Source organism: Delphinus delphis, chromosome 19, assembly GCF_949987515.2.
Source record: "Delphinus delphis chromosome 19, mDelDel1.2, whole genome shotgun sequence".
NCBI classification, from domain to species: Eukaryota; Metazoa; Chordata; class Mammalia; order Artiodactyla; family Delphinidae; genus Delphinus; species Delphinus delphis.
The window spans coordinates 46,034,234-46,049,313 of NC_082701.1; the positions used below are offsets into that span (position 1 = coordinate 46,034,234).

Sequence of the window (15,080 nt, forward strand, 5' to 3'; positions counted from 1 at the left end):
GAGGCCCGTGTACCGCAAAAAAAAAAAAAAAAAGAAAGGTTATACGGGGACTTCCGTGGTGGTGCAGCAGTTAAGAATCCGTCTGCCAATGCAGGGGACACGGGTTTGAGCCCTGGTCTGGGAAGATCCCACCTGCTGCGGAGCAACTAAGCCTGTGCACCACAACTACTGTGCTCTAGAGTACTGTGCACTCTAGAGCCCGTGAGCCACAACTACTGAGCCCACATGCCACAACTGCTGAGCCCGTGTGCCACAACTACTGAAGCCCGTGTGCCTACAGCCTGTGCTCCGAAACAAAGAGAAGCCACTGCAATGGGAAGGCCGCGCACTGCAACGAAAAGTAGCCCCCCCTCGCCTCAACCAGAGAAAGCCCGCGTGCAGCAAGGAAGACCTAATGCAGCCAAAAATAAAATAAATAAAAATAGATAAATTTATTTTAAAAAAAAAAGAAAAGTTATACAAATTCACCTTCCCATTGGCCCAGCAGTGAATGGGAGAAAAAATCTACACCTATATCATCTTCTTTTAATATTTATTTATTTTGTTATTTTGGCTGCTCCGGGTCTTAGTTGTGGCACGTGGGATCTTTGTTGCGGCATGTGAACTCTTAGTTGCGGCATGCATGTGGGGTCTAGTTCCCCTATCAGGGATCAAACCCGGGCCCCCTGCATTGGGAGCATGCAGTCTTACCCACTGGACCACCAGGGAAGTCCCTATATCTATATATCTTCTTAGAGCCTTTTTTGCTCCACTTTCTATCCTGGGTCTTCTTGGTTTTCCTCCTGGAGTTAAGGAATGTGTATCCCTGATCAAAGAGGTGAGGAGAGTCATCCTTTCCTCCCCCTCTGCACCACCATCACCACCACTACATCATCTGCTGTGGACAAGCTCATTCTGTACATAGATCCCAGATCCCTCAGCGAATTTCAAGTTCATTTCAGGTGGTAACACTTCTTTTGGAAAGCAACGTGGTAAAGTGGAAAGAACATGGATTTTGGAGTTAGTCAGACCAATATCTAGATCTCAACCATTCGGACTTACCAGTTATGCTTCATTAGACCAGCCCCTTATTGTCCGCAAGGCTGTCTTATCATCTATAAAGCAGGAGTAAGAATACCTTCTTCGCTGCATAATCATAAGCAGTAGGTTCACAGGAAAATGTCAGTCATCGTGCTTGGTGCACAGTAGGTGCTCGATAGATGCTCCCTCCTCTTTTTTATTCCCCCCACAGTTCTTGGTTCAGTGCTGTACATGGGGAAGGTGCCTAGAAACATAGCACACGCTTGTTCTATGAGTAAAAGTAGCCCCGACAGACGTGAGAGTGCGCGCGTGTGCGTGTGTGCATGCCTGGGGCCAGTGGCCCAACAGCCTAAACTGTAGCACTAGACTGATTACCTGCAGTGTTCCCAGACTCCACATGTCTGAATCCGTGCTCTGTACAGCTCTACTCCCATGAGCAGGATGAGTACTTGGGAAGTTGAATTCTCACTTAAGGAAAATCAGTTTCTTAGGAGACCCCTTTGTAAGTTTTACACAGCCGTGGAGAAACACAAGTTCCATAGTAAACTAGTGTGGAGCCCTGTCCTCTGATCAGTGGATGGGTCAGAATTCTCTGCTCCTGTGGGTTCTCGCCAGGAAGAATGAGCATCTCCCTGACCCTCCCTGTGAGGTGCAGCCACACACTCCTCCCCAGGTGGCAGAAACCACGGGCGCTGGCGACGCCCCGGGCCTCACAACCTCTCCCTCAGGCCAAGTGTTGGGTCCTACAGGCTCTGGCATTGTCCTCTTGATCCTTTCCTTGCTTGCTGTTTCTGTCACTCCTACATCTTAGTTACCACTTCTTTTGCAAACTGTTTTTCTTGTTTATATAGCACCAGTGGTATTCAACCCCACCCCACCTTCTAAACAAAAAGCGCAGAAGGAAAAACTTGAAGTATGGAGGGGTAAATTTTAAAGGTCAGATGCAAAGTTCATCTGAAAAAGTTGGAGTCTTACTTCGACTGATGGCTTTCAGGATGTTTGTTCTTCCAGTGCAAGCTACTGTTTGTGTCCCTTTTTGAAAGAGAACTTTGCTTGATCCCTGTGTATTTCATTAGCTTCTCCGTGAGAAACTAGGCTCCCCTTGAACTAGGGCCAGTTGAGTGCTTTGTTCTTTGTTTTCTTTGTTTTAAATCATTTGTTAACAAGTGTCTAGGAAGTGGCCTCGTATAGTGCTTGGGCTGTGGATGGACCTGGGCTGCCTCCACTCTGCTGTTGACTAGCTGTGTGACTTTGGGCAGGTGACCTCTCCTCTTTGAGCTTTTTGAGTCTCCTCGTCAATAAGACCGCTGTGAGGAAGATGACGTCTGAATAGTAATGAGATGATGTTTGCAAAGTGCCAGGCCAAGCAGCCTGCACACGGTAGGCCCTGATGTAGGTATATTGGGTCATTCGAGTTACAACCCAAACCCTAAGTCATTGGGATGGGTGATGGCAACGCATCCGTCCTAGGCAGTGGCTGGACAGCATCACCGCTGACGATATTTTGTTCATTTTTTAGAAAATAGTCCGAGCAATGTCAACTTTCATTGTTTTCCAGTACTTGAAATTCTTTTCTTACTTCATAAAGCTGACTTAAATTTAAACTTGCGAATCTACTTGACTTTTGCCAATACTTCCTTTAACTTGACCGGTGGAGTCCTAACTGGCTTAAGTATTAAGGCAAATCCAGTCTTTTCACACCGATTCCCAATGTGGGCACGTATTGACGTGGCCAGTGGTGATCAAGAGGAGATAGCTCTCCAGCGGGAACTTGAACTCACGCCGCACACTCCGTCTTGCCCCGGAGCTGCTTTGGAACCGATGACAGGACATGTCACCACCTCCCTCTGTGGTCGTCTTCTGTCGATGGAGAACCGTTATGCGTAGATGATTGTTTATGAACTTTTTGAGCTGTTGAAACCTAAACTGCTGCCGACTTGGAAAACAGTGGTCATTACTATGGACGAGCTTTGCGTCGGGTGGAGGGGTGGTGCGTCCCGCTCTCTACCCAGTTGACTGTGCCGTCCTGGGGCCTGCTGCTCCGGAGCCGCTGCCGAGCTGGGAGCAGAAGATGAAGCGTAGGTGCTAACAGCACCTGCCAATTCTGGCCTCAACCCTGTGCGCTCATTTAAAACCCCCGAGGATGTTCCTTGTTTGGATGGGTCACATCTCTAAAATCGGATGGAAGAGAAGCCTCTTGAATAAAATAGAAGAAAAAGAGGAAAACATTACACATAGCCAGAGAATTAGAATATAAAGTCAGTTCATATTAGACTTTTCTACCATCTCTCCATTCTTCATTTTTATTTTTTTCCCAGTAAGAGAATTAGAGACCCTTTTCTTTCTGGAGCCTCACTATGATAGCTTGCATAAGACTTCATGTGCCTGGGCCTTGGTTTTCTTATCTGTAAAATGAAGACGGAGGTGCCTTCCTGCTTTGCCGTGGTTCTGTCCTTGCACAGACTGAAAGCTTTCAGGATATAAATATCTGCTGACTTGAAGAAACATTCGGGTAAAACATAGAGTCATTTGAGCTTCCCAGGAGCTGGGGGATCATCCACGTACAATATGATTCTTTCAAACAAGTTCTCTCAGGATTGAATTTTTCCTTTCCCCAAGAGCTCTATAAAAATAGTATTTTCTTGCCAGAGACATCAAGGCCTCAGAACTACTGCCCTCGTTCTGTGAACGTGTTACATGGTTTGTGTTTGGCTTAGGGCCTTTTTATCAGACAGCCCGGCTCCGTTCTGAGAGGCTGACTCAGCAGAGCCCCAGCGCGGGGCAGGCTGGGAGCTGGTAAGACCTCCCTTCTCCCATGTGTATCCGAGGCGGAAGCAGTATCACACCACTGCTTCTTTCTCCCTTTTACTGTACGTGCTTTCAGAGCATTTTCCCTAGTTCTCCTCAGGTTGTGAGAACTTAAGCCCAGCAGGTCTCTCGTGTTTGTTCATGGCCTGGTCAGGGGTCACACAGGGCTTCTCAGTGATGCCCATCTCCCCCGCACCTGCCATCTACACAGTCCCTGCCCCGTTCCCCATGGCACTGTCTTAACCTCTGACCTGCCCCTCGTGTTTGCCAGAGATCCTCTTTCCTTCCCCTTGATTGAAATCCCACATAACCCCAAAGGCTCTAGGAGTAAGAGTCTAATGTTTGATTATGAAAATTTTCAATTATATACAAAAGTAGAGAAAACAGAAAAGTAGAAGAAATAAGCCACCAAAAAGCAGAGAAAATAAGCTACAAGGATATAATGTACAACACAGGGGATATAGCCAATATTTTATAATAACTATAAATGGAGCATCACCTTTCAAAACTGTGAGTCACTCAGAAACCAGCACAACATTGTAAATCAACTATACTTTTTAAAAGTTGTGAGTTGCTATATTGTACACCTGTAACTGTTGCTGTATTATACACCTGTACAATACACCTGTATTGTACAGCAACTATACTTCAGAAAAAATAGAGAAAACAGTATAATGAACCTCATGTACCCATCACCCAGCTTCACTAATCTTGTTTCACCTGCTCCTCCCAGCACTAGATTATTTTGAAGCAAGTCTCACAGGTCATATTGTTTCTAATTTCCTTTTTAAAAAAAAAAAAAAAATCTCCAATTTGGGACTTCCCTGGCGGTCCGGTGGTTAAGACTCAGCCTTCCAATGCAGGGGGTGCGGGTTCAATCCCTGGTCGAGGAACTAAGGTCCCACATGCTGCAGGGTACGGCAAAAAAAAAAAAAAAAATCCCCAACTCCTCCCCGTGTACCTGAGAGAAGGGCATTCCAGGTTTCCTTTCGTGTGGCCCAGCCACCTCTCGGGTTTCCCAAGCTGCCAGCCTGGTCGGAAGTAGACGTCCCTCCCCTGTCCACCCACAGCCCCTTTCAGGTAGAGCAGCTTGTAGAAGAATACGATCCAGTTCATCTGCCTGGTGAGGGTTCGTTTAGAAAGAAGGTGGCACTTAGATGAGGAGGGAAGGCTGTTTCAAGCCTGAGAGGGACAGGGTAGGAAAAGGTACACTTCACTGTCAGGGAAAAGGTGGGCTTACTTGTTTCTATTCATGATTAGCTCCTATAGACAGGGAGAGACAAACCCCCTCAAGACAAATCAGCCTCCGTGACAGCAAGTCACGGGCTCATTTCCACCACCCTTGCCCCTTCCTCGCTAAGAGGTAAGGCTATCCTCCAGCAGAGGACCTAAAGGCTTGTCCCGCCCTGTCTCCATTTTCAGATGCAGTGGCAGAACGTGGAGCATGTCGGTGACCAGAGCCCCTACGTCACCTCTGTCATTCTTCACATTAAACAGAACGTCCCCATCATCCGTGACAACCTGGCTTCCACGCGGAAATACTTCACACAGTTCTGCATTAAATTTGCAAAGTAAGTCCTAGAGCATCCTCATCACTGGGTTGTTCTGAATGCCATGCTGACCACCAGCACGCGCCCGATCCAGGTGTCCCCGCCGTCCAGCTAATTTCTTTGTACCCCAGAGAAGCATAGTAAACTAAATTGGCTACTTAAAGTCCTAAAGAACAGTAGCAGCCACACAGTCATCCTCATTAAGACAGACAGAAGTGAGCGGGGAGCGCCTGTCATTCGAATTACGTGGACATGATGACACCCCTGCCTCCCCCCAGGTTTGGGTAATGAAAAGTATTTTTCAACATTTCATGTATGTATTTTGTGTCTCCAGCTAGATGATAAGCTTTTTAAGGGTAGGAACCATGGGTTGTTTCTTTTGAGCCTTGTCTTACTCCTTCCTCATAGCACTCGTTACTGTGGCTGCTGGAATACATCCACTTGTGGACATGTGTGAGCCCAGGGAAGGTACTAGAAATCGGGGAGAGCAAGTCAGGGAGCCAGTCTATTGCCAAGTAGGTGGAGTGAACACTGCGCTGCGTGTCTTCCTGCCACGTCCTCCTGTGTGGCCATTTCTGGCTTGTTTTAAAGAGGGGAAATGGTCTGGTCCCTCGACAGTCAGCATCTGGTTATAGCACTGTTTCTCTGGAGACCGGACACCGTGGAGGGTCAGTACCTCCTCTGACCAAGTATCAAACAAGCGTTTTGGCAGACTTCGCAGGCAAGGGCCTCAGGAAGATGGGCCCAGTCCCAGCTACTGAATTTAGGTTGTTCTCATCCAAGTCCCAAAGGGTGATTTAGGGCTCCAAGTTTCTGTCTTCCCCAGATCTCTCCCAGTTTGTATTCAATTAAGGCTTTCCCTCACAAATGAATCCCTAAGGAACAACAGTTATGGAGTGGCTTGTGGCGTAAGCTTCAGTTCCCAGTTTGTCAGGAAAGGCTCGCGTGGCTTCTCCCGGGAGGCATTGACATGTGCGGGGCGGCGGGTAGGCCAGGAGCGGACACCCCTCCACTCTCTGGGTGCTCCTTAACGCGTGTTGAAAGCATTGCTGGTAAATCACACTGTGACACTCCCCGTAACACCGGGTAGAAACAGCGTCTCTATAAAAATTGGCCGTGGCCAAGAACCTCCAGTGCGATGCACGGGGGTCTGATGGAGCCAATGTTAAAGTGAGTCAGGGGTCCACTTACCTAGTACCGGCGTCCGCCTCACATTCTCTCAGAGCCCTTTGCTTTCATTACTAAGCCCATATTGGGTGAGCTGGGAAGAGGATGCCCACCTCTCACATCTGGAAAAGTTTAACCTGTGATCTAAAAAGTGGTTTTCTCATTTAATCCCCGGTACCCTCTCATCATCATAAACTCCCAGCTGAAGGCCAGAACCCTCAGATGGGGGCTGTGAGAAAACCTTTCTGCAGCCAAGAGCGATAACTGCCACCACGGCAACGGCCTGGAGGAGCCTCTGGCAGTTACCCGTCACGTTGCTGGAGCTCTTCCCACACAGACATGTCCCTGGTCCCTGTATCTTCCCCGCCCCACCCCTACAGTCTAGCACACAGAGCCAGTTCAAGGGCACGCTTGAAGCCTACTCTAGTGTGAAGTAATTTAGGTTATAAACTGTGCACGTCATTGCCATTGGTCGTAATGCAATCTCACACTACTTGGCTCTGGTTTAGAGCCCGAAGGGTCCCTTCCGCATAGGCCCTTGTCCTCACCCCCTCCTGATCAATCGGCAGGCATTCCCGTAGACCTGATATCTGGAGCTGACATCTCTTTCCTTTTAACTTCCCTTCTCATCTCACTAATGCAAAGCCTTAGGTGTTTCCTTTTGCCTCCACTGGGTCTCTGAAGCAACCACAGTCTCTCCTGTTTAGACATCAGGATCACCCCGCTGATTGAAACTACTGTTTGAACCATAAGCGACTTCCCTCATCCACTCAGCTCATCCTCCTCCATTCAGTCATGGAGATGATAGATCTCTTACTAGTGGTTGGAGGGATAAAATCAGAAGTGTTAAAAACGTCCTGGTAAAGTGCTGGTACCATGCTGACATTTAAAAAGTGTTAGCTGTTACCGTTATTATTTGTTATTTATTCAGCGTGCAGTCAGTTGAGCGCCTGCTGTGTTCCAGATGCAGAGTTAAGTGCTTTGGCTTAGTAGACGTGGTCCCTGTCTGCATTTGCCTTACGGTCAAGTGGAGGGAAGTAGACGTGTAAGCAAATAAGTGTAACAGAGTAGGTTACGTATTAGGCTAGAGGTCTGTGAACTCTGCAGAGTATGGTGGAGGTGACTGAGGAAAGGCTTCATAGGAAAGCTGGCCTTGAGCAGAGTCCGGGAGACATGTGTGCACTGACCTGCAAGGCCGTGGGGAAGGGCGTTCCAGGCAGAGGGAGCAGCGTGAGCAAGTGCACAGAGGCATCAGACAGCCTCTACAGAGTCGTAGGATCTGCAAGTGGCCCAGCCCCCTTGAAGCACAGCGCACCAGGGCTTAGCAAGATGGGGCTGGGGAGAGAGAGTCAAGACAGTGAAGGAAGGCCTGTCTGCAGCCATTGCAAGAATTGTAATCAGGGGAGCGCCTTGGTCATGTTTGCATCTGAAATATTGACAGATTTCTTCGGCAGCTGTTGGATGAGAAATGATAAGGCCGAAGGCTAGGAGACCAGTTAGGAAACAACTGAAAGAGCTCTAGTGAGAAAGAGAAGGGCAGCGGCAGGGGGATGGTCAGGAGGGGTGGGTGTGGGCCTTCAGGGAAGAGCTGGGAACTGATTGGATAGTGGAGTTGAGGGCAAGGGTACGGTTTCTGACTTGGATGACTGGGCAGAGGAGATCCAGTCCCCTGAGTCTGGTTTTGGGGTGGGGCTGAGTCTGGATATGCTGGGGTCGAGGTACTGGTGCCATGCCAGTGGGATGTCCAATAGGCCACTGGATAGCAGAGTGGGCACACGCATTCTGGGAGAGATGCGGAGAGAGCAGAGCGTGGCGAGCGCAAGCCTGAGAGCAGTATTTGGAGAGTGAGGAGAGGGAGAGGCTGGCCAGGCTTTACCTCGACCTCCAAGCCCTTTATTGCCATGGTCCTCCCTTCGTCGTGGGCCCTGTGTTCTCCTGGTCAGCTCACTGTGAATCTGGCCTGATTATAGGCATTTCTGGTTCCCACATCTTCTGTTCTGCACCAGTACCACTCAGCCTTCCCTACACAGGCCTCTGCAGTTTTTTTTCTAAAAAGCCCTCCTGACCTATTAAAATCATATTCTCCCTTTCCCCAAACCAGCATCATCAATCTACCTGGCCCAGGTTGCCCTTCAGTCCCCAGTAAACTTTTTGGAGATCATGTATTTTGTTCCCTGATCTGACAGTTACTCCCTTAGCATTTATTTCCTATTATTTTGCATTTAAGATCACATAACTACCTCATGTGTATTCGACTATCTTTATCTATTAGGATGTTTTCAGCTACTAGTCATAGAAGCCCTGACTCAGACTGACCTAAACAGAGGTGAATTTTTTTTATTTCAAATAACCAAAGTCCAGAGATAGGAGAGATCCAAAGATGATTGCCTCAGTGGTTCAGCAATGTCATTAAGGACCCAGGGTCTTTACTTACCCTCCTCTCCTTGGGCCTGGCTTCATCCTTAGAACAGTGGTAAAATGTTAGCTCTAGATGTTAAATCCAAACACACGAATACCCTAAAGAAGAAGAGAGACTCGCCCCAGCCGTGCAATGAAGTCCTTCCCTCCAGCTGGCTTGGAGCACAAGCCACGTCAGCACCAACAACAGTCACCAAGGGACCCCAGGCTCTGCCTGTGGTTTAGGAGGGATCAGCTTTTCCCCAGCATCCCAAGGCCAGATTTACCTAAATAAAACCAGGGCTACAGTTAGAAAGAAGAAGAGTGGATGCTTGTAGGCCACAGTAGTGTCTACTTTAATTCTCAGTTTTCTTGTAGAAGGATGTGGGGCCTTAAAAAAAGAAGAAATGTTTCTGCAGTTCTTTACCAAAGAGAATATAAGCCTAATTTGTCACTTCTTTTTTATCCACAGCTCCTTCATTCCCAAGTTCATCACCCACCTCTTCAAGTGCAAGCCAATTAGCATGGTGGGAGCAGAACAGGTAAGACGGAACTGGGATAGGACTGTTCCTTATGGCTTTTGTCGTAGATCAAGACTGTGTAACTTCCAGTACAGAGCTGCTGTGGAGAAGTAAAGTCACTGATTTCCCTGTTTGAGGACAGAATGATGACCTGGCAGCTTAAATTATTCATCCATTTATTGAAAACATTTTCATTGAGTACCTCTTAAGGTGTTTGTCCTTAGACAAGTTGCTTAACCTTCCAGGGCTGTAGTTTCTTCAGCTATAAAATGGGGATACTCACAGCAGCGCCTCACAGGGTGGTTGTGAAGATTAAACAAGATAATGCACTGAAGTGCTTGACCCAATGTCAGGCATATGAGAAGCCCTCAGCAAATGCCAGCTGTTACTACTGATAGTTTGTTTCCACTGTCAATGCCCATCTCCCCACATAGAAACATCTAGTTGATGCTTGCCGCGGGCTGTCTGGCTGACCAGCTTAGCAGAGTCAGAAGTACTGTCTCAGCAAACTTCCTGGGAGGTTGCGTGGGTTCAGACACTGACCGACTGTGTCTGAGTGTAGAATTTCAGTGTTTGGAAATTCTTACCTCTTGCATGTCATAAACACAGAACGAATTCTGTCCTCGGGAAACAGCAGAATAATGCCCCAGCACGCCCAGTTTCATTAACTCATGTTTATCGGGAATCCACTCTGTTCACTTTTGTGTGTGATAGGAGAGGACGCGGAGTGATTGCTGTCTGTGTGTCTGAGAGAAGCTTTAGATTCTCAGTTACTAGGTTTCTGTCTCTAGACTTGATGAAGCCACTGGAACACAAAGTTGCCTCATTGGGAGCATGTTTCCATGAGTTTGCAGCTCTGTCCAGGCCTTACAAGCTCATTTAGTGTCCAGTAGCATGATATTTTCATATTGTCGCATGAACCCAATGTCATATCTATTTTCCTCAGATTTTCTCTTCTTTAAAAGAATGTTAAAATAATCAGCTCAGACTTGAAAGCCCGCACCTTCAGAAATATATCAATTTGGCCAGTATTTACTTCTGCTTTGAGATGCGGATGAGAAAACCATCTGTGAAACTGGTGTTTTACTTTCTCAGACCCCAGACAAATAGGAGTGGGTAACAGGAGAGCATAGATCTCAACAGGCCCAGCCTGGGGGAGGCCGTGGGTGAGAACTAAAGGCAATGTGGCCCTTGGAGGATTCCCACGTGAAGTTCAGGTTTAGCTTGGGTCCGTTCTTGCCCTGAGTATCTGGCCTTAGAAACCCAAGCAGTCATGAAGCTGGAGGCGTGATCAATCAGGCAGCAAAACCATAGGAACCGGGCTTCCCTGGTGACGCAGTGGTTGAGAGTCTGCCTGCCAATGCAGGGGACACGGGTTCGTGCCCCGGTCCGGGAAGATCCCACATGCCGCGGAGCGGCTGGGCCCGTGAGCCATGGCCGCTGAGCCTGCGCGTCCAGAGCCTGTGCTCCGCAATAGGAGAGGCCACAACAGTGAGAGGACTGTGTACCCAGAAAAAAAAAAAAAACAAAACACAGATTCTGCTGCAAGTCTTGCAGCGGCTGTAATCCAAACTTTAACGAAAGCTGTGAGAGTCAAAGCAAAGACTGAGGCCTAATCTCAGATGCCTCTGCTTTGCCACAGAAGTACTAGATCCTAAATTTAGACTACACTTTAATACTTGTGCCAAAAATGGGAAATGAGACATTTTCCTGCTCTTGATTCTCTTCCTGATTACTGTATAAAGTAAATTATTTCTCTTTGGGCCCCAGAGTCCACTTGAGCAATTGCAAGGGCACGTGGAACTGAACCATACCAGTATTTGTAATGCTTCTTGCTAGTTTGTGATTTTCAGAGAGTCTTGTGGGATTTGCAGGGTCATTAATTAGTCTTTTGGCCACAGTATCTATGACCGAGCACACAGTAGAAAAGGAATCCAGGGACTTCCCTGGTGGCGCAGTGGTTAAGAATCCGCCTGCCAATGCAGGGGACACGGGTTCGGGCCCTGGTCTGGGAAGATCTCATATGTCGCAGAGCAGCTAAGCCCGTGAGCCACAACTGCTGAGCCTGCGCTCTAGAGCCCACGAACCACAACTGCTGAGCCCACACGCCACAACTACTGAGGCCCGCGTGCCTAGAGCCCATGCTCCGCAACAAGAGAAGCCACTGCAATGAGAAGCCCGCGCACCGCAACGAAGAGTAGCCCCCACTCGCTGCAACTAGAGAAAGCCTGCGTGCAGCAACGAAGACCCAACGCAGCCAAAAATAAATAAATAAATTTATTAAAAAAAAAAAAAAAGAATCCATTTGCATAAACTACTTACCAGAGAGGAAGCAGCACATTGTAGTGTTGGGAAAAGGACCCTAAAACTTGAAGTCCAGTCCCTGCTCTGCTTTTAATGGTCCCTGTGATCATGAGCAGTTGCTTCCTTGCTCTGGACTCAGTTTCCTCATGTTTAAATAAGAGCCCTGAATCAGACTCTCCACACGCCTCCTTCTATATCTGTTGTATTGTGGATCTAAAATATTTTGAGGGGACTTCCCTGGTGGCGCAGTGGTTAAGACTCTGCGCTCCCAATGCAGGGGGCCCGGGTTTGATCCCTGGTCAGGGAACTAGACCCCACAAGCATGCCACAACTAAAGGTTTGCATGCCTCAACTAAGGAGCCCACCTGCTGCAACTGAGACGCAGTGCAACCAAATAAATAAGTAAATATTTAAAAAAATTCTTAAAAAAATAAAAATAAAATATTCTGAGCAATATAGTTCATGTCTATGAAATATAGACATGAACTATATTGCTCAGAATATTTTAGATCCATAAATATTTTCCTTTGAATTATCTTTATATACCATATTGACTTTTTTTATTGTGGTAAAACATACATAACATAAAATTTAACATTTTAACCATTTTAAGTGTACAGTTCCTAGTATTAAGTATATTCACATTGTTGTGCAAACATCCACCATCCACTTCCAGACCTTTTTCATCATCCCAAACTGAAACTCCCTTCCCATTAAACACTAGCTCCCCAGCCCTCCTGCCCCAGCTGCTGGCAGCCACCATTCTCCTTTCTATCGCTATGAATATGACTGCTCGAGGGACCTCCTAGAAGTGGAATCATACAGTATCTGTCCATTTGTGTCTGGCTTATTTCACTCAGCGTGCTTTCAGGGTTTATTCATGTTAGTATGCTTCAGAATTTCCTTCTTTTTAAGGCTGAACAGTATTCCATCATACATATTACCACGTTTTGACCATATTGACTTTTTTTTAAATAAATTTATTTATTTAGTTTTTAAATAACGTGATTTTTTTTTAACATCTACATTTCTTTCTATTCATTCATTTATTTATTTATTTTTGGCTGCGTTGGGTCTTCGTTGCTGCGCACGGGTTTTCTCTAGTTGTGGCGAGCAGGGGCTACTCTTCGTTGCGGTGCGTGGGCTTCTCATTTCCGTGGCTTCTCTTTGTTGCGGAGCACGGGCTCTAGGCGCACGGGCTTCAGTAGCTGTGGCAAGTTGTGGCACGCGGGCTCAGTAGTTGTGGAGCACGAGCTTAGTTGCTCTGCGGCATGTGGGATCTTCCCGGACCAGGGCTCGGACCCATGTCCCCCTGCGTTGGCAGGTGGATTCTTAACCACTGCGCCACCAGGGAAGTCCCTAAAGACCTTTTTGAATCTCTTAACTACCCAACTGCTCACTTTTCTCTGTCTCATTAAGCTCTGGCCCGTCTTGATTTTTATGAGGCCCTCCTTCCCACTGAGAGCTTGAAGCCTCTTCTGTCACCCAGTCAAAAGGGTCCTCCTTTGTGCCACACAAAGAGACAGGCACGGCCATTCTCCACAGGGGTTTACAAGCATTGGCAGGGTCGCCAGGGTCCTGGAGATGGGGAGACCGAGCCAGCTCATGAAAGAAATGAATCAGTTAATGAAAAACAGTATTGCCATAAACATCACACTTAATGGTCAAATATAGAAAGATTTTCTCTTGACATTAGGAAGAAGACAAGGATGTCTGCTGTCACCATTTCTATCCCACATTGCCCTTGAAGTCCTAGCCAGAACAATAAGACAAAAAATAAAAGAAAGTTTTAAAGAAATAAAAGGTACACAGATTAGAATGGAAGAAACAAAACTGTCATTTTTCACATTTCACAGAGAACGTGATTGTGAATGACAATATCCAAGAGAATCTACAAACTATTAGAATATAAGTTTAGTAGGGGTGTGAGATATAAGGTCAGTATTTAAATTATTTTTAATATTTGCATATAACAGCAACAAACAATTTAAAATGAAAAATTTTTAATGAAACCATATACAGTAGCGTTAGGAGACCTTAAATAGCTAGGAATAAGTCTATTAAAAAGTGTGCTAGTCTTTTACACAGAAAATGATACAATATTAAGAGACATTAAAGAAGACCTTTAAAATGTCAGGAAAGCTCATGTTCATGTATTAAAGGACTGAATATTTTTATTTATTTATTTATTTATTTTTGCGGTATGTGGGCCTCTCACTGTTGTGGCCTCTCCCATTGTGGAGCAACAGGCTCCGGACGCGCAGGCTCAGCGGCCATGGCTCACGGGCCCAGCCGCTCCGCGGCACGTGGGATCTTCCCGGACAGGGGCACGAACCCGTGTCCCCTGCATCGGCAGGCGGACTCTCAACTGCTGCGCCACGAGGGAAGCCCAGGACTCACTGTTTTTAAAATATCAATTCTTCCAACATTAACCTCTAGATACAGTAAAATCCCAGTAGGGGTGGGGTGGATGTGGGTGTGAATGGGAATTGATAAGTTGATTCTAAAAGTTGGATGGAAGTGCAGAGACCAAGAATAGCTAAAATAACTCTAAAGAAAGAGCAGAGAGTTGGAGGATTTAAACGTCAGGATACCAAGACTTATTTTAATGCTGAAGTAATTAAGCACACAGGGACAAATGGGCCAACAGAACAGAGTCAAGTTCAGAAATAGACCCACACATACATAGACACTTGATTTATGACTAAAACGGCACTAATTCAGTTGGGAAGGGATGGTCTTCTCAGTAAACAGTGCTGAGTAATTGAATATCCACGTGGAAAAAAAATTAATCTTGACCTTAACCACACACCACATAGGAAAGTCAGTTCCAGCAAGGATGTGGAGAAATTAGAACCCTCGTACACTGGAAATGGAAAATGCTGCAGCCATTTTGGGAAACAGTTTGGCAGTTTCTCACAATGTTAAACATAGAGTTCCCATGTAACCCAGCAATTCCACTCCTAGATAGAAACCCAAAAGAACTGGAAAAGTATGTTCACGCAAACACTTGTGCAGCGTTGTTCAAAGCAGCATTATTCATAATAGCCAAAAAGGAGAAACAACTCAAATGCCCATCAGTTGATGAATGGATAAAGAAAATGGTTTAATCTTACAAGGGAATATTATTCAGCTCTAAATAGAAATGAAATACTTACACATGCTACAACATAGATGAACCTTGAGAACGTTACGCTAAGTGAAAGAAGCCACAGACAAAAGGTCACGTAATGTATGATTCCATTTATATGGAATGTCCAGAACAGGCAAATCCACAAGACAGAAAGTAGACTAATGGTTGGCAAGGGGTGGA

General features: G+C 46.5%; 1 protein-coding gene across 1 annotated transcript in view; it reads left to right on the plus strand.

Moving 5' to 3' along the window:
* The window catches only part of VPS53 (VPS53 subunit of GARP complex), a 125,528-nt gene that overhangs the window by 98,863 nt on the left and 11,585 nt on the right, over positions 1-15,080 (plus strand). Inside the window, exons 18-19 of the mRNA XM_059998414.1 lie at positions 5,251-5,399; positions 9,415-9,484. Coding sequence (XP_059854397.1) covers positions 5,251-5,399; positions 9,415-9,484 — 219 coding nt within the window. The remainder of the gene's footprint in view (positions 1-5,250; positions 5,400-9,414; positions 9,485-15,080) is intronic.